At 44.0% G+C, this 20,435-nt stretch overlaps 1 protein-coding gene across 6 annotated transcripts in view; it reads right to left on the bottom strand.

Annotated features, from left to right (window-relative positions):
• The window catches only part of SPATA5 (spermatogenesis associated 5), a 306,473-nt gene that overhangs the window by 216,228 nt on the left and 69,810 nt on the right, over positions 1–20,435 (bottom strand). For 5 of the 6 annotated variants that reach the window (XR_008445214.1, XR_008445213.1, XM_054030920.1 and 2 more), the window contains exons 12-13: positions 10,921–10,974; positions 10,360–10,439 (exon numbers count right to left, since the gene is read on the bottom strand). Coding sequence is in view for 4 of the 6 variants with exons in the window: in XM_054030920.1 (XP_053886895.1) it covers positions 10,360–10,439; positions 10,921–10,974 (134 nt within the window). In the remaining 2 variants the exon portion in view is untranslated. Of the gene's footprint in view, positions 1–1,464; positions 2,047–10,359; positions 10,440–10,920; positions 10,975–20,435 lie in introns of those variants that run through there. The other variant, XM_054030924.1, reaches the window with a different exon arrangement.

Below are 20,435 nucleotides of genomic sequence, written 5' to 3'. Positions count from 1 at the left end.
AACCAGTTTGGGGTGGGCAAATCTACCGTGGGGGTTGTTGTGATGCAAGTAGCCAAGGCAATCGTTGATGTACTGCTGCCAAAGGTAGTGACCCTGGGAAACGTGGAGGCCATCATAGATGGCTTCGCAGCGATGGGATTCCCAAACTGCGGTGGGGCCATAGATGGAACTCACATCCCTATCCTGGCACCGGAACACCAGGCCAGCCAGTACATTAACAGAAAGGGCTACTTTTCCATGGTGCTGCAAGCACTGGTGGACCACAGGGGACGTTTTACCAACATCTACGTGGGATGGCCGGGCAAGGTTCATGACGCTCGTGTTTTCAGGAACTCTGGTCTGTTTAGACGGCTGCAGCAAGGTATTTACTTCCCGGACCACAAAATAACTCTTGGGGATGTGGAGATGCCTATAGTCATCCTCGGGGACCCAGCCTACCCGCTAATGCCCTGGCTCATGAAGCCCTATACTGGCGCCCTGGACACTGAAAAAGAACTCTTCAACTACCGGCTGAGCAAATGCAGAATGGTGGTGGAGTGTGCTTTTGGCCGTCTCAAGGGGAGATGGAGAAGCTTGCTGACTCGCTGTGATCTCAGCGAAACCAATATCCCCATTGTTATTGCAGCTTGCTGTGTGCTCCACAATCTCTGTGAGAGCAAGGGGGAGACCTTTATGGCGGGGTGGGAGGTTGAGGAAAATAGCCTGGCTGCTGATTACTCACAGCCAGACAGCCGGGCGATTAGAAGAGACCAGCGGGAAGCGCTGTGCATCCGGAAAGCTTTGAAAGCAAAGTTCCTGAGTGAGCAGGGTAACCTGTGACTTTAAAGTTTGTGTATTGAGAAGCTAAACCTGCCCCCGTTTCTTTACCCAGTTAATGTTGACTATCCTATCCAGTTACATACCCCCTTCACCCCACTTCCAACACACGTTTCAAAATAAAAATAGTTCTACTTTGTTAAAGCACACCGTTTTCTTTAATACTGTATTCGCGGGAATTTTTTAAAACTGGGACGCAGACTGTGGTGCGGAGCGGGTGTACTGTAGTGGCGCGAATGCAGCTTCTAAACTCAAGGATTGACAGGCTCCGCTGCGGTGGGATGGTTGTTTCAACGGAGCCTGTCACCCCTCCTGATAGGGACTGTGTGTATGGGGGGGTCTATGTGACTTTGTGGCAGGGGGAGGACGGTTACAGATCCCCTGCTGTGTGGCTCTGTGATCCTGCCTAAGGACCGCCGCTTAAGATCTGTAACTGCCCTCCCCTGCCACAAAGTCACAGAGCAACCCACCCCCCACCACATAACATGAAAACAACCTCCCAGACTAACCAGGGTAACTAGTCACTGCATCACTGCACTATGTATGTGCCCTGCTGCTGTGCCTGCCCCCGACTATATACCCTGCCAAAGGTGACTGTCCTGTCGAATTACCAACCCCCTATCCCCCCCTCCTCCAAAAGAACATGATGGAAACAGTAGTTAACAGAAACGTATTTTTTATTATCAACCAAACATGGAACTGGGAAAGTGAAACTTGGACGGGGGCTTGTGTCAGGCGGGAAGGAAAGAACTTGTCAAATTTTGGGGAATGAGAGCCTTCTGCTGCTCGAGCTCTCTGCAGGGGTGGAGTGAGAGTTAGCAGGGACTCTGCCGCCTCTCCTTCTGTGCACTTTGGGTGAGGGGAGTATGGGACTTGGTGGCGGGGGAGGGCAGTTAGAGATGGACTGCAGCGGGGCTCTGTCCTCCTGCCTCCGTTCCTGCAGAACATCCACAAGGCGCCGGAGCATGTCCGTTTGCTCCCTCATTAGTCCAAGCAGGGTTTGAGTCGCCTGCTGGTCTTCCTGACGCCACCTCTCCTCCCGATCCATGTTGGCTTGGTGCATTCGGGTCAAGTTCTCCCGCCACTGGGTCTGCCGTGCTGCCTGGGCTCTGGAGCAGGCTATAAGCTCCGAGAACATGTCCTCCCGTGTCCTCTTCTTCTTATGCCTAATCCGCGCTAGCCTCTGGGAGTGTGATGACAGGCTAGGTTGTGAGACAGTCGCAGATGGGGCTGTGGGAATGGGAAAAAGGGAGTGAATTCCTCAGAAAGATAAATGTAGTTGTGAACAAAGAACATAGTCTTTCTCTGTGAACAAGACCATGCACAGCACCTATCACATGCGCACTCAGCACAAGGTCAAATTCTCGGCCTTCGCATTCAGTGCCTGGGGTCTTCTACAGCACATTTGAGAACCGTGTCAGGACAACGGAATTTCTGTTGCAGGCAGACATGGTAAGCCGTAGACTTGTGGCAGCTTAAAACTTTAATATTAGCAATGGCCTCATTTCACATTGAAATCAATGTCGGTCCCTGCTGCCAGCAATTCGGCAAGCAGGAAGTCTGCTCCTGTCCCACACCCTCGCGGCTGTCCCCGGGAACGATCCCTTTCGGCTGCCCCTCTCCCGCCTCCACCGCGTGGCTGCAAACCAGCGGTTACAGTTCTGTAAAGGAACGGCAAAGCAGTCCCAACACTAACATTCCCCTACCTCATTCAAAGCAGGTCATCATGAGCGACATCACCCTCATGAGGATCTCTGACAGCGAGAAAGAGCGAATGCTCCGGGAAAGCCTCCAAAGACCAGGGCCGTATGCCGCCATGCTGTGCAGAGCAATGATTCCAGAGTACTTGCTTGTCTCGTGGCGTGGCAACGTGTCCTACTACGGAGGACCCAATAAGGCCGCTCTCCCCAAGAACCTAATGCAGCGGATTTCCAATTACCTCCAGGAGAGCTTCCTCGAGATGTCACAGGAGGATTTCTGCTCCATCCCCGGACATATAGACCGCATTTTACTGTAGCTGCTGTAGCAGTGACTAACCAGTAGAGCGGCTTGGGCAGGACAATCATGCAAAACCGGACATTGCTAGATTTTTTTTCAATAGTTGCACTGCCCATGACTGAACCGTTAAGCTAATCAAACTAATCATGAGAAACCCATTTTTTTAATTGTTAATATTCCTGTTCTGTTACAAATAAATGTTTAGATTTTTACAACACTTACTGGCTGATCCTTCCCCAGATTCTGTGTCCGGGGTAACAGCTGGGGAGGGTTGGTAGGGGATCTCTGTAAGGGTGATGAAGAGATCCTGGCTGTCGGGGAAATCAGCGTTGTGAGCGCTGTCGACTGCCTCGTCCTCCTCATCTCCTTCCTCATCTTCCCCGTCCGCTAACATGTCCGAGGATCCAGCCGTGGACACTATCCCATCCTCAGAGTCCACGGTCACTGGTGGGGTAGTGGTGGCGGCCGCACCGAGGATGGAATGCAGTGCCTCGTAGAAACGGGATGTCTGGGGATGGGATCCGGAGCGTCCGTTTGCCTCTTTGGTCTTCTGGTAGCCTTGTCTCAGCTCCTTGATTTTCACGCGGCACTGCGTTACATCCCGGCTGTATCCTCTCTCTGCCATGTCTTTAGAGATCTTCTCGTAGATCTTTGCATTCCGTCTTTTGGATCGCAGCTCGGAAAGCACGGACTCATCGCCCCACACAGCGATGAGATCCAAGACTTCCCGATCAGTCCATGCTGGGGCCCTCTTTCTATTCTGAGATTGCACGGCCATCACTGCTGGAGAGCTCTGCATCGTTGCCAGTGCTGCTGAGCTCGCCACGATGTCCAGACAGGAAATGAGATTCAAACTGGCCAGACAGGAAAAGGAATTCAAATTCAAATTTTCCCGGGGCTTTTCCTGTGTGGCAGTTCAGAGCATCCGAGCTCGTACTGCTGTCCAGAGCGTCAACAGAGTGGTGCACTGTGGGATAGCTCCCGGAGCTATTAGCGTCGATTTCCATCCACACCTAGCCTAATTCGACATGGCCATGTCGAATTTAGCGCTACTCCCCTCGTCGGGGAGGAGTACAGAAGTCGAATTAAAGAGACCTCTATGTCGAACTAAATACCTTCGCGGTGTGGACGGGTGCAGGGTTAATTCGATGTAACGGCGCTAACTTCGACATAAACGCCTAGTGTAGACCAGGCCTAAGGGACTGAAGGCAGAAAAAGAAAAGGGAAGGACAGAGAACAAACCAGAAAGGAAAAGTAGCGTGACAGCATGAGGAAGGAAAGGGAGATTAGAAACAGGGAAGAAGAGAATTGCCAGGGAATACAAGAAAGACTGAGGGAAAGATAAGGGAAAGAACACCATGTACGGAAAAAAGTTTAATTCTAAAAGTTACATTAAAATATAAAACCCATTATGTCTCTGTGTACATATCACTGTATATACACATGCACACTTACAGAAACTATCCTTTTTAAGAATTACTTTGGAGTTGTATACACAAAGGCAATAGCTGGTTCCTGCAGAGCACAGTTTTTGCCTTTGAAATGATCCAGACTGCACCAAATAGTTAGAATTTCCTGCAGGAGGATACCCTCAGACCTCCCTCCAATGGATCATACACACTGAATTCATAATTATTTAGGTGGTTGGCCAAAAGATATTACCCAGACCATTTATATCTCCTTGTCTACTCATGACAGTAGTTGCATGTGTATTGAGGGGAGGTTATAAACCTTGTTCTCCCATCTGTGCTGCAAATGCCTAGGCACAACAGGAAGATGCTAACACTTAGAATTCTGTTATTCTGTCTGCACTGCAGCGGTCTTAAAAGAAGAAACCTGATGCATAGTACATTTTCCATTTCCTTTCATTCCGTTTCCTCAGCATTTCTCCTTCTGTGCATTCCTGAAAGTTAATCAAGTTGAAAACTGTAATCAATCATGTCTACCATGGAAGCAACTAAAGTTTAATCTGGAAGTACTACAGACTAGAATGTGAATAACTAGTCTGGATTTCACTTTTAGAGCCATGTATTATATCAATATTTAAATACAATGCCAATGTACTTCCAGCTGGATTATAAACTAAGCCTAAAATATTTAATTGGTTCTAAATACAATTAGATCTCCTTTTTCTTCCAAAAGAAATACATTTATAAAAACTAAGGCCCTGAACCTGCAAGCACTAAAGCACATGCTTAACTACCCATGTGAGTAGTCCCACTGAAGTCAGTTAAACTACTCATGGGCTAAATGATTATCGGGTCAGGGCCTAGGAGTCCAATCCACTCACGTCAATAACACTCCTACTGCCTTCAAGAGAAAGGGGAGCTCAAATTACAGAGTTAAAAATATGCAGTCTGCTAAAATTAGAAGTGAAATTTACAGATAGAGTATTTAAAACTATTTAAGACATGGCATACATGATAGAGTATTTATGCTAGACAAGAGCCTTTAGTAGTTAACTTTACTGAGAACATAGAGGTGCAGCTTGTAAATATTGCTATTCCAAAGTAAACTCGTGCCCTGTTTTCTGAAGTTATTTAAAAAAAAAAAAACAAAGAAAACTTTAGCCCTTTACAAATCCTCATTAGGCCTGGAACCTTCGTTCTGCTAGAAATCTCATTCAGAGGAGCCAACCTATTTCTCCAGCCACTCTTTCTAAATTGAAGCTAACAGCCAGAAATTCAAAGGCCCTGATTTTCCACAGCATCCGAATGCAGCTCAGATGTGCTAGAGAATGGCAGTGGCAGTGAATCAGTTGAGGGTCTCCCGATTCAGGGCTACCCACTCTCAGGGTAAGTTAAAGCAAGAGCGGTCCTGCTGCAACTTACGCTGCTGGCAGAACATCCCTTACAACAGCAGAGGTTCAAGTGTAGTTGAGCTCTGCTCTTCCACACCTCCTCTCCCCTCCACCTCCAGGCTTCCTCCCATCCTTTTACACCAGTAATGGGACATGGGGGCAGATGAGGGGGTCTGTGCCATCTCCAGCAACTGTGTGCTAGTGGACATTCACCCTACACAGGAAGACTTCTCTGCTGGGAACCTTTTACCTATTTTAGGGCACTTTGCCCTGCACACATCCAGCTCACACATTTTAAGGCCAGAAGGTAGCATTTTGAGCTGACCTCTTGCATAATACAGGCCATAGATTTCACCCAGGGACTTCTGCAAGCCCAATAATTTGTGTTTGTGCTAAAGCATGGTCTTTCAGAAAGACAGCCAATTTTGGTTTAAAAGACAGAAGATTTACACAGCTCTTGTTATTAAAACCAGAGATGCCACACACTGGAAACAGAAGATTCTATTCCTCCAGGACAAAAAATTTCAAACCTGGACGCCTAAATTTAGGATTCTAAACCCATATTTTGGCATTTCAATAGAGTACATGGTTTTATAGACTCTGAGCAACCCAAGCTCCCATTGAAATCTATAGGTTTGAAAACTGTGGCTTATAAATTTATAGATTTATCTTCCCACCGTGGTTTAGTCATTTTAATGTAGTCTATGCACAGAGGAGAGGGGGAAAAAAACATGTCCCCCAAATATCATTGCTATATTACTCCTTGGATTGGCTGCTATTTAGGAAGTGCCGAGGTCTCCTTCTCCTCATCACCCCGCCCCTTCCCAAATAAAACTGCTAGCCTAATAACTATCTTAGCCTTTGATTTTATAATGCACAGCATTGATTTTTTTTTTTTTTTTTTTAAAGGAATTTAACAGTGTCTTTCACTCCAGCCTACAATGCTTTATGTCTTATGTTACAAGATTTTGCAGCCAAGGGGAAAAAGTTTTCTTGCTTCAGAAAAGCAGGAAAAGGAACAAATAAGTCTACTGCCCAAAAATCCTAAAAATTTACACATATAAACAATAATCCATTTCCAAAGAACACAGATTTCTTAAATTCGGCAAACAGAGTGTCTGTGCTGCATTTACACAGAGCCATGTTCATTCATCACTTTCAAGTCTGATTACCAAGCCATTTCCTGTTGGCAACCTCTAATGGCCAGAAGAATTAGATTTTACATAGTCCGGATACCAAGGAATAACAAGTACCCATAATTCTCTGCAGCTATGCACTTTGTTAAGAGTTTTAAGCTTTGAAAGGGGAAAGGATTACTTGGAACCAAACATTCCTTGCTCACTATTGTATCTGGACCAGTAATGTGTTTCTGACCTTAATGTCGTAGTCTTTTCTGCAAACAGTCATAACACCATTTTACAGACATTAGAAAAAAACATAACTAGCTAATGGAACCTAGAGTTAGTCAGAACCATGGAATGGTGGAAAACATCTATTATGTCATCTAGTCCTTCTCTCTGCCAGTGCTCTTGTTGTACATAAATTTGTGGTTTGTCCAGTTTTGTTTAATATGTGCCAAGCAATAACCTGCCACTACTTTCCCATGTGACTGTTCTACAGCATAAGAGATCTCACTGTCAAACAAATGTTTTTCAGTAGAAGTTTTCCCTTTCTTAATTTAATTTCATTATTCTATTCATAACCCCTTGTAATGTCCTCAGTAATTCCTCCCCAGCCTTGTTGTTTACACCCTTCACGTATCTATAGATTTATCTCCTCCCCTTCATGTGTGTCTATGGATATATATTTAAAACTCAATCTCAATCCTTCCAGCGCCTAATTTTTTTGTTTTTCTCTCTACTTCCTTTGCATTTGTTCATTAGTATATTTTGTAAAGGTAATGCAGTCTTAATAAGGAGCATTCTACAGCACTCTGCTGTAATATTAAACAATTACCAAGAACCACAGTAGGGAGCGAATGCTAGATTGCTAATCCAGAATCCCATAGTTTAATACACAATGTGGAAATCACTGAGATGCAGTAACACTGCAGTACTATGTATCTTAATTTGGGCAATCATATTTATGTGAGGCATTGTCTAATAGTCTCAACAAAGGGATAGAAGGCAGGAACTTCTAAATTTTAATCCCGGTTCTAATAGTGCTTCTTGCTTTTGGGCCTTAGTCAGGTCAGTCGTTCTGCCTGAACTTTCTCATCTATAAATTGGGGAGAACACTAATTAGTTGTATTGTGAGGATTAGTTAGAAAAACTTAAGTATTATTCCATTTGTGGATACTATTTTTAACTATTCAAAAAACTACCTTAACAGTTTATGATTCCCTATGTCTGTTTATGGAGACATACTTCTGCCACAGAAATGTCTCCCAGAACCAGAAGAGGTTACCTGCCTCCAAGCTCCTTGGATCTGGCTCATTTTCTGGTCAAATGGAGTCAACAAATAAGACAATTTGTAAACAGAATTTAAAAAGAGGGAAAAAATCCTTACAAAAATTGTATCATAGTATTTTGTACTGCTGAGATAGAGAAAAACAATTCAACTCACTAAGAGAAGAGGGGGACAACATAAACAGGTGTTTCCTTCAGTATGGTTAGTAATGGTACAGGAAATGGATCTCCAGAGGCTGCAAATTGTTAGCATCTCCAATGCATTTGCAAATTCCTACTGTGTAAAATCAGCCTGTAAAAACAGGCTATTTCTAATAAGTGCCTTGTCTGGTTTCCTACATTGTTTAATTTCAGATGAATTTTATGAGAACTCCGCTACATATTTTACCTCCCATCTGCTTCAGATTTGACAATGAAATATTTGTGTGTCCCACCCTGTTCTTTTTAAAGCTCCAAAAACAGATGTCTCCAATATAACATGACTACAGCAGGTCATACCACATATTTCAGCAAGTTGTCCCAGGGCGATTTTTTCCCCTGCAGGTAAGAGAAGTTGGGTTATTTACCCCCTAAAAGAATCCAGAAAACCTCAGAGCCTCAGGGCGTAGACTGAAAAGGCTGGTTAAAAAATTACTGTGCTTTATTCTTCAAAAAAGTTTCTTCTTGCTGAAGTAGATTTTCTAAACATTAAATATATTAACAATTCTATAATGGGTAGATTTGTTATTTTGGCTTTCTTCCAAGACACATTTTTTGCACATCTATTGTGATAAGAAGGCTGGTGATTCTAATGATTTATTAGGGTACTGTTAACATTTCTAGAAAGTTTACAAATTTTCTAGTTGCAGAAATTATATATTGAGAAGGAAACTGATGGGGAAGCCTTGTACCATGTGCCAACTTTTGAAATTTCAGGAGAAAATACGGATTTATTTGTAAATGATTTTAGAATATAGCTGTATTCAACACAAGTTACCACCACACACTAAACAATGTATTGAAACTGATGAAGAGTCCCACTGACATCTTTTATCCCTGTCTTCCCATTTTTCTGGTATCCTCTACAGAAACTGGTATGGATACAGAGCCTGCCACTTCTCTCACCGAAGTCAAACTCTTAGGTTAAGTCTACCTAGAGAGCCTATGCCCGTATAGCTATGCTGGCAGAGTCCCTTGTGTAGATACAGCTTATGCCAACAGAAAGGAGTTTTTCTGCAGGTGTAGGAACACTACCTCCCTGAACAATGTTACCTATGCTGACAGAAACCCTCTTCTGTCAGCATGGCTGCATCTACTCTGGGGGCTTTGTCGACACTAATGTCACTAGAGGTGGGTGTTTTTCCCCCCCACACACACTCCTGACCAACACTGCTGTGCTGGTAAAAGTTTTAAGTGTAAACCAGGCCTTATTGGCAACACTTGGGGCTAGTATGATCATAATAAAAGTACCGCCCAGTAAATTGATTGGATTTGTATGAATGAGGAGAAGGTAACATGCAACAAGTACCACACAGGCTACTAATGAGAAGAAATTGTTTTAAATAATTTAAACCATAGCAAATCTAATTGCACAAGCTTAAGTTATAAGAGGAAGTAGGTACATTTGAAAAAAATATACTATTTCTACTGAAATAAGGAAGTAAATTACACCAACTGAAAACTTCTACCCTTCTTTAGCAGGACAAACTTCTGAACTCTCTTTGGTTTAGTGCAAGACGTTATGAAAAGATTGTTAGCATTATTGCTCAGCAACACAGGATTTTTTCACTTTACATTTTAAGGACATAGATGCTTCGAAATCATTCCATCAAGGCCCCAGTCCAGCAAAGCACCTCAACTGGACTTCAGTGGAATTACTCTGCTGCTTAAATTCAGACTTATGACTGAAATAAGGAAGTAAATTACACCAACTAAAAACTTCTACCCTTCTTTAGCAGGACAAACTTCTGAACTCTCTTTGGTTTAGTGCAATTAATGGAACTCAGAAATTAGCAATGGACAAGACCGGATACTAAATAGCAGGTAGTCCAGATCCCTGCCATTGAAGGGAACTGAAGGATATGGAGTTGCTCTGCAGAATCTTTATTACTGGTAATGATGTGAGAATCTTTATTACTGGTAATGATGTGAGAAAAGAAGAAACCACCACCTTGCCTTCAGATGCCAGGTTGAGTATGCTGGACTGGCAGTGATGAAAGAACTCCTTTTACTTGAGAAGGGTACACATATGATATGGAATTATAGAAAGACAAACCTGGGATCTCAACAAATCCATTTCTAAAGTCACTTATCAGAACAGAAATGAACGTTGAGTATTTTTGTAAAAGCATTCCTTACCTCCCTCTTTCAACTGCCAAGGCATCTATTTCATCAAAGAAAAGAATGGAAGGTGAGACAGCTCTGGCTTTCCTGAAGATCTAGAGAAACAACAATAAAATAGTTTACTGGGCTGTGGGAGAATTGCTGGACAAAAGTCATGCATTCAAACATCCTATTCTAACTCCAAAAGCTAACGGGCCAAGAATAACATCTTGTAGCCGCTTTTTAAAAGTGGACTTACTTTGGAGCTAAGTTATATCATACTATATAATGTAGCTTCAATAGCAACTTTCACTGTAAGCCTGATTTTGACACACCCCACTAACTTTCTAAAAGCAAAAAGCAAATAAAAACACAAAGAAAGCAAACAAAACTCAAAATCAAAAAAATTTCATTTCTCCTCAAAATCCCTGGTCAAAGGGAGAGTGGTTTTTTTTTGTTTGGTTAGGGTTTTTTTTTTTTTTTTGAAAGCTTAAGGTTAACCAGACAATGTATTATTAACATAGGAGAGATTGAAAAATGAGCATAGATCCAGCACAACATGCAATGGGCCCTGACTCGCAACTAGCATCTTCTTACCTCTCTCACTGCTCGTTCAGATTCACCAACATATTTATTCATCAATTCAGGTCCCTGCATGAAGAGAAGAAAACAGTTTTTTAAAATTATCATTCTAACTTCATTTACTGATATGTCGCTATCAATATCTTCTTACACAGCATTTTGTGCATAAAACACTAAATCACTACTTGCAAAAGTTTTAATTTCTTTGTAGAGTCGCCTCTGCACACTAAGTTTCCCTTCATTAGTCCCATTACTGAATACACAGATGACTGTGTGTTTGTAGGTCAGGTTATAGTGACATTTATTCTCATTTAGAAGCTGCGTGAAGATTTTGGCTTAGCATCATAATTCCTACATTTCAGTTTTATGAGGAACAGAAGCATTTAAAAAAAATTAAAGTACAGTTTACTGATCACGAAGGCTACTTGACTGACAGCATTGCAGGGACCCCAATTCAGCAGAAAAGCACTTGCGCATGTGTTAATTAACTGTCTCTTTTTAACAAAACTCCTAAACATGGGATTAAATACATGCTTAAGTGGTTTGCTGAACCAGAGCAGGAAGAGGAAATTGCCATCTATTGCCCCACCAACACACCTGAAACATAACCAGGAGGTACTAGATCATACATTATGGTGAGAAAGTAGTTCAGAATTCAAGTCCATTCATTCTTTTACCTCTCTGCTAAAACTGCCAAATGTGCTAGTGCTTTTTGTAATGTGGATTCTTGGCCCCTAGGGATTGAACTGAGACCACAAAGTCAATGTTTGTATTTTAAACAAATACTTACAATTATGAAAACAAACTAACAAGGAAGAACTCTCAATGCCTTCTGTGTCTCGCTATTTACTGTAAACCAGATTGTTAAAGATAACACTTCTTAATGGGACTAAGCATTTCATGGGATTGGTAATAAGTCATTGATTTAAATCTGGTCTATGTCAACAACAACTTACAGTCATGACCATCTGATGGCTGCTTGCTGTTCTGTGTGAAATGAGTTGATGGCTGCAGTCCAGTTTCTAGTGAACAGGTGTTCTCATCACAATTCTGCCAGTACAAATAGCATTCTTCACAACTCTACACAGAGAAGCCAATGGGTGTGGAAACTGAACTACCTTTTCATGCCCAGATGTTATGAGTGCCTTCAGGTTACGCTTGAGTCACAGTGGCAGGGCAATATGGAACAGCTTTCTTTAAACAATAGTCTTTCTAGCATTAATTTGTACTGAAAGACACGTTTTTATAGATTTGCAGTAATGGTGCAGCTGTTACATTCTTTCTCTGAGTGGAACAGTCTGGAATTAGTACACACATCAATAGAAGATAGGTTTACTACTATAAAATAGAACATGTGACACTTTTCCAATCTTCTCCACTCTCACTTTCAGGCTTATGATAGCATCTACTGAATGGAACATATATTGTAGTTGGTTCCATTCTAAAGGATCAGTGCGAGTTACTGCATGCGTATGAAGAGAGGTACAGACCGCCTTAAAACTGAAGCAATATACTGTTTATGTGACAAATTAAAAACACAGTTTCTGGTAGTGCAATTTCTGAAAAACAGTTCATGACACAAAGTAGAAGGTGGGATGAATGCATACTCAGACCTCTCTGTATAACACATTAGGCCTAACTATGTTAGCACATCAGCTTGGTAGGAGAGTAGAGGGTACCATGCCAGCAGGAAATAGAAACAATGCTTCCCCAATTCAACTCCCTTTAAATGACTGCTGTGATAGGCACAAGTCAAAATGTCACCTAGACGCTTTGCAGGATTTCAACCATTTCAAAAATTATATTTTCATGCAGGTATTCAGCAGTCTCAAATTTCCCAGTCACGTAACTGATGAAGAGCTCAGGATTCCTCTATCCCAGAGAAGAAAAAGAACAAAAACGGGCCTTCCCCTATTCATTGTAAATACCAAGAAAAAGAAGCATGCAGCAATCTGTGCAGAACAGGCTTGTAGCTCAAGGAGACAGTATCTAGCTGCTCTGGGCCTCAGCTATCCATCATGATCATTTGCAGATGAGGAATCTGATAATGTGGGTCCAAGAAGTCCTTAAGTGACTAGAAAGGCAGTTCTCTCTTTCTGGCCTGCTTTTTTGTTTAAACCAAGCCGATACACTGAAAAACCTCATCAGATTCTTTCCAGGACTAGAGATTTCTTTTCCATAGTTTTTTCCTTGGAGCGGTGAACGCAGTCCATCAAACACTCATTCACAGAAGTAATCTTCATTTACATCAGCAGTCGCATTGAAGCCAACAGGGCTACTGACATCAGTGGCATTACCGGATTCTATTATAGTATGCATCAAAATTACAGACAATATCAAATTGTCAGAGTATTCCTTTTCATGTCTCTGACTGGGAAAAAAGGTATTTAAAAACAAAAATTGCTACCTCTGAACTCTGCTGTACAATAGCATTTCATGTGCTTGAAGATTATATTTAAGTATTAAAAAAAATCAAGACAAACACAAAGCAATAAATTTCTTCCACAGAGGAAGAAATGTTTCGAATTAGTGCTTTTTTAGTATACTTTGACATTCAACTCCCCCCCCCCCCCCGCATTTTTTTATTTATCAAACAATAACACAAGTTGACAGAGAAAATTAAAGGATGGAACCCTCTTTGCATTAACAGTCTATGCATCCTTTACGGAGTATTTCCATGCAAGCTGATCAAAAAGCTTGTGAAACTCATCTTTTAACAATGGCACCAAAATTACAATTCATGAGCAGGGTTTTTGTTGCAAGTAACATGGAACTCTACTATTATACATGGTGATGGGGAGTCCAGAATAGCAGTAAGAACACACCAAAAAGGAGACGCGCTGGCAGAAACTTCATCTTATCCACACTCCAAAGTCACACTCCTAAATCCATACCACAAAAAACAGAGCTTAAAGAAGCTAGGCATACAAACTGGACTTGGGTTAGCTCTGACATGCAAGCTGGAGCTTTGCCCCCACCGTTTGTAAATGCAAATGAAGGAGTATTGAGTCTTTCCTCAGCTAAGTTTGTTAACACCTCCAAAAAGTAATCATTAGACCATTAGCAACAAAGCTACCTGTTGACAGTTTTCACCCTTTTCTTGAAAGATGGTTAAGAAGACTATACTGCAACAACTCTGCTGTCACTTAAGGCTCTTACATGTCTTCTATTCATTTCAGCTTTGCTTTAGACCTGGCTGACACAGATTGCACAAATCTCATTGATTGATAGTCTCCTGACCACTGACCTATGTCATGCAGTGTCCATGACATTTCTTTTAAATTGGCCAGCAGCCTTTGACCACTGACCACAAGGTTTTGTTAACAACTGTTAGAGTTTAGTGACTTACTCTATAAATAGTTACATTCTGTTCTATGAAGGATGATCTTCCACAATATGGTAGGTGAAGAAACAGAACATACTCCTGACCAATCTCCTGACGAATTTCAACATAAGCAAAGGATTTGGAGAAAGCAGTTTTCAGGGAACGAGAAGGAGTGGTATCAGAGCCATTCCAATGAGCAGAACATTTTGAGGTTGCTATCTAGCCTGAGAGCATGAATCCAGCCAATTGCGGGACACTGTTCACTGCTCAAATATCCATGAAGTGGTATTTATTCAGCCTCAGGATAGACAACAGTTTCCATGTAGGCTTTGTTTGATTAATATTCTGTTCTCACCAACCCAAAACCCTCCAATCATTTTCATTAAAAAAAAGAAACATTTTTGCATTTGAAATATGATCAGAATTAGATCTTGGAAGATTAACGTCACAAAAGATAAAACCGCTTCATGCATGTTAAAAACAGGAGATAAGTTTGTATCACACAGTTATGATGTGGGTGCTTTAAGGAGTTTTTAAATGCAAGAACATCATCTGGAATAAGGAATCCTTGAAACAAAGACAAGTAGTATTTAAAAAAAAAAATCCCTATTTTATGGTCTGTTTGAGGATTTTACCTCCTAAAGGTGTTGGGGTAATTACCTTGACGTTAATATGAAATTTACTAGTAATAAATGTCTCCTTAACACATCTAACTTTATTGTTTTGATAGTCAGGAAAATGGAAAACCTGCAGAGCCAGATGGACACTGTTCCAAATTCTCCCCCACACAACTCTGTCCATCTTTATATTGTAGTTCTGGAAACAATCGCATGAAGTGCCACACTGAACAGTGTTAAACTATGGCGTGTGGTTCATATAATGAGTACTACAATGGAACCACTGAGCTCATTTATACTAGATCCCCATGCAGGAACCTAATTGAGGTCCCTAGAATAGTATTTCTGAAATTGTGAGGCTTGGCCTTCCTGGGGAAGGTTTCCCTTCTTCAGGGGAAGAGATAGTATTCAAGCAGAATAAAAACCAAGAATAACTTCACTTTTTTAGGTTCTTCCAAAACCAGAACTTGGTGTCGAATAACCAATACTGAAAACTAAATATTCAATATCTGGTTTCTTATTTGCAGAGTTCAAAGTAGAAATGGTCAACAGGTATGAAAATATAGGCACCCTTACCTGTCTACGTAAGAGGAGGTGAAAGGAGGAGGAGGAGGGTTTGCCATAATGGCTCCCAGTTCACCAACCCCCCCCCCCCCCCCCCCCCCGCGCCCCACTAAGGTAATGGCAAGAAGGAACGCCATTCAGAAAGAGGAGAGAGAGATGAGACAGGATGCCAGTAGTTCAAAGGAAGAGTTCATTAAAGAGGTAAGGACTAGGTTGAGGTCCCATTGGAAAGTGATAGGTTGAAGGGGCAGATATTTACAGAAAAGGCCCTTCCAGAATTGGGTGGGTAAAAGTCAAATTTCCTGCCACCGGAGGATGGAGAGCACTAATGGCATCTGTATGCACTCTGACAGAGCTGAGTGTGAGTCCTGAGGTTTTCAGATAGAGGAAATAGTCTAAGAGCATGAGGATGCCCACAGCTTCAAGGGCAAGACCTTACTGTTAGGCCCAGGCGGTGAAACATGCCAATTTGGCCTGATAGAATCACCTCATGGAGTCCTTTCAGCTACTGGAGAGGACGTCTTGCACTGTCAACGAGCATTCTCGTGCTAATGCAGGTGTCCATCAAAAAATCATGCCCTCAGGTGTAGGTAGATGTGGGTGTCTGAGTCTTCCATTTTGTTGTGTCAGCATTTCCAGAAATGTCTGGAGCGGAAGTGGAGATTGTTTCGACATACAGAGAAAAAGAGGGAACCAGAATTGCCAAGGCCAGAACAGAGCAATCACAATGGCTGTTGTGCTCCTCCACCGGAGTTTGTAGAGAACTACCAGCAGGGGTAGGGGAAGGGAGCCATAGGTCGTCCAGTCTGACCAACTGACGACCAGAGCGTCACCCAATAAGTCGTCACAAAGTCCCCCCAGTGGCAATATTGGGTGCTCTTGGTGTTGGTGTATGATGCAAAGAGGTCTCTGATTGGTGTACCCCAGCGACCAAAGATGTCCGCAACTATCATGTTGTGCAACTCCCATTCGTGGTCGGTTGCAAAGTTCCTGCTGAGAGAATCTGATCATATTCTGGGTGCCAGGCAGGTAGGCTGCTGACAAAAGGATATGATGTGTAATGCACCATTCCCAGAGGTTAATTGCCTCCATACGCAGTGCGGGGACCACGTGCCCCTTTGTTTATGTAGTATATTGTGGTGGTGTTATTGGACATGAGAGGGAAGTGGCAATAGTGGATAGCTGGTAAGAACATATGGCATGCCTAGCATACTGCCAGAACTTTCAGTATGTTTATGTGCATCCTGGCCTCTTGCATGGTCCAGGTGCCTTGTGGACTCCAACGTGAGCACCCCAGTCTGAAAGTGATGTATCTGTTATGACAGTAACAGTCGGCGAGGATGGGAGGAAGGGCATCCTGGAGCAGAATTGTAGCAGGTTTGTCCACCACCAAAGAGAAGAGATGACCTGCAGAAGAACATTAAGCATGGTGTCCGTGGTACATTGGAGAATAGACCCTTTGCAGCCATAGCTGTAGACAGTGAAGGTGCAGGTGGGCGAAAGGCGTGACGTATGCACATGCCGCCACGTGCCCTAGGATGGAGAGGCCAGGTCCTGGCCCAGACCAAAGGGTTAGAGGTTATCAGAACTATTTGGTCCAGTAGGCTCTGGAATCTGTTGTGTGGCAGAGAAGCTCATGCAGACATTGCGACGATGGAAGCTCCTATGAATGCCAGGGACTGAGTAGGGTGCAAAATTTGATTTTTTGATGTTGATGCTCTCTCCTAGGGAGGAGAGGAGAAGAAGAAGCTGGGACATCGATGCTCGAGCTCCCTCTTTGACCCATGCTGCAAGCAGCCAGTTATCCATGTATGGGAAGACAAGGATTCCCCGATGTTGAAGGTGAGCCGCTACCACAGAGAAAAGCTTTGCAAAAAATCATGGGGAGGAGGTAAGTCCGAATGGAAGAACCCTGTACTGGAAGAGTCAATGCCCCACTTTGAAACCCAGGAACTTTCTGTGTGCCTGATGTATGTGGATATGGAAGTAGACATCTTGCATGTTGAGAGCCATTAACCATATGCCTTTTTCTAATGCAGGAATGATAGCCACACGTGTGACCACACAGAATTCTGGCTTGTGAATCGCACAGTTCAGGTGTCAGAGATCCACGATTGGTCTCCTGTCCCCTTTCTTCTTGGGTACCAGGAAATAGTTGGAATAGAACCCTGTGCCCCAAAAGGCTGCAGGGACTGGCTCCACTGCTCCTGTTTGGAGGAGACACTCCATCTCTAGGGTAAGAATACTGTCATGAGAGGGATATCTGAGGGAGTTCGGGGCAGGAGATATGGAGCAGGTATTGTCAAACTCTCTGATGTAGATGCGTCAAACCATGTCCAACACCCACTTGTCCATTGTTATAGATCTCCAAGCTGGTAGAAAGAGTTTGAGATTACCCCCGAGAGGGGTGGAGGGTAGGAGCGCTGGTGTACAGAGTGGTTGACAGCTTTCTAGGTGCATTAAGAAATACTGCTTTCGTGATGACTGAGTGTGTTGTTCAGAGGTCTGTGTTGCCAGAACAGACAGGCAGCTCTTTGTACCTTAGGGCACTTCTGAGGAGGTTCACAGGCCTGCTGGTGGTAGAAGTGTGGCGTTTTATAGCATTGGGCTGAAGGTGGGCAATAAAATTTTCTCTTTGGTGCTGGTATACATATGCCCAAGGATCGTAAGGTGGCTCGAAAGTCTTTTACTGAGTGTAAGGAATCATCAGTTTTCTGGTTGAAGAGGTGCAATTCGTCAAAGGGATTGTGTTCTGCACCTCTCTAGAGAAACCTGAGGAGTGTAACCAGGATTCCCTCCTCATGACAATTCCAGTCCCCAATACACACAAGGATGAGTCTGCTGAATCAACTGCTGCCTGAAGTATGGACCTGGCAACCCACTTGCCTTCCTGTAAAATTGCTTGGAATCGACTACAATCCTGCTGAGGTAGTTTATCTGCAAATTCCTCCAGCTGGCCATAGTTTATAAAAATCATACTTGGCCATCAGTGCCAAGCAGTTAGAGATTCGGAACTGTAGTTTAGCTGCGGAGATCTTTCGACTCATGAGGTCCAGTCTCTTACCCTCTTGTCTGCTGGGATGGAGCATGGGTGGCATTGTTTGGTCTGCTCCGACGAAGCTTGTATTTCCAAGGAGTTAGGTGAAGGATGTGAAAATAAAAATTCTTACCATTTTGGGGGGACGTAGTACCTTTTCTCAGACCCTTTCAGGGTCAGTGCACATATAGCCAAGGTATGCCAAACAATATGTCCCAGTTGAAGAACGGCACTGTTGATTGGTAAGGCCACCTTTGCTGGTGCTGATGCGTGCAGAATGTCTAGTAACTGGTGCTGACTGTTTTGCACCTCTTTCAGTGGGCTCTCAAGAGCACTGGCTATTCTCCATAGGAGTTATTGATAAGGCTACATTTTAGTCACGGGTATTTTTAGTAAAAGTCATGGACAGGTCACAGGCCGTAAATAAAAATTCACCTGTCCATGACCTTTATTAAAAATACCCACCATGACTAAAACCTGGGCGCGGGGCCGTGGGTGCTTGGGGGCGGTGGTCCGGGACCCCCACTAGGGATGGGGGATTGGCAGGGGCTTCCTATCCGGCTCCACATCCCTGCAGCTCCTAGGCGGCACAGGGGCCAGGGCAGGGGCTCCGCTGCTCCCGCCACAAGCACTGGCTGCTGCAGCTCCCATTGGTCCAGGAACCGCAGCCAATGGGAGCTGCGGGGGCAGGGCCTGCAGGCACAGGCAGCACGAAAGACCCCCCGGCCCCACCACAGCCCCTCCACTGTCTAGGAGCTGCAGGGGGGGCCATGCCAGTGGGAGCCAGGGAGCCTCCCACCCCGAGATAAGTGCCTCCCCAACCCCCTGCCCCTAGCCCCCTGCCACACACCCAAACTGCTGCTGCTGGCCCAAGGGCTGCCTGAGAGACAGAACCAGCTGCTGCAGAAGTTACAGAAAGTCACGTAATCAGTGACTTCTGTGACCTCCGAGACACACTCGCAGCCTTAGTTATTGAAAGTGATGATAGATAGTCATCTGGTGGGGAGAAAGACGATGATGAGAAAGCTGTGTCTGGAGATGACAAAAGGAATCTCTCTAGATCCACCAGTACCATCAGAGCCAGGCTGATCGGCGCAACATCTAACCCCATTTTCAAATGTCTATCTGATGAAGGGTGGAGCGATGAAGCAGGGGAGTTCTCCAGAGCCAAATGAGACCATTCCAAAGGCGAATATTGGGGCCATGAGCTCCAATATGGCCACGCCGGTTGGTCCTGCTGCTATTGTACTTGTGCCCAAGGAGCCGGATATCAACTTCTTGGGTAAGGCAAGAGAGGAAAATGCCACAGAGTCATTGGAACTCTGGTAGTCCTGTTTCAGGAACAGAAGCAGTGGACTGTGCTGAACGTCCGGGTCCTCAGATTCAAAGGAGTTGGAGTCTTGTAAGAATGGCGATGCCGACAAAGCCATCAGAATGGGATGTGTTAGAAAGATTTGGCCAGCAGATGGTGGATGTAATGCAGGAGATGAAGCCCTCTACAGAGGTGAGTGCACCGGAACACACAGAGACCTAGCTCCTTCCCAGGCCAACAGTTCATGAGGGCTTGGAGCATTTCCGAGTCTCCCCAAAGTCAATGGTATCCAGTCTATTGATGGGACTGGAACTGGTAAAGGCACCTGTCTCAGGACTGAATTCACGGGATGCCAGTGGAGCTGAAGCAGGAGGAGCACCGGATCCAGCAGATCTGTTGAGCGGTGCAGCCTCTTATCACTCTTGTACGACTTGGAGTGCGTAGCTCCTCTGTGGCCAGAACATTTAGACAATGTAGCATCCTTCTTGGATTTAGAGGAAGACTTACTGCCATGCTTACGAGCATGCTTCCATGACTCATGGCTTGTCCCCGACACGGATGTGACAGGTTGAATCACAGAAACCCCCTGGGAGCTGCCACCTGATGTGCAAAGACTACCTCTGCTCCTGCTTTCCCTGCCAGCTCAGGACTCCAGTACCCTGTCTTGCTGAGCCA

The sequence above is a fragment of the Malaclemys terrapin genome, chromosome 5, assembly GCF_027887155.1.
Source record: "Malaclemys terrapin pileata isolate rMalTer1 chromosome 5, rMalTer1.hap1, whole genome shotgun sequence".
NCBI classification, from domain to species: domain Eukaryota; kingdom Metazoa; phylum Chordata; order Testudines; family Emydidae; genus Malaclemys; species Malaclemys terrapin.
The sequence above is the reverse complement of the archived record's forward strand: the minus strand, read 5'-3'. Positions and strand labels throughout refer to the sequence as shown.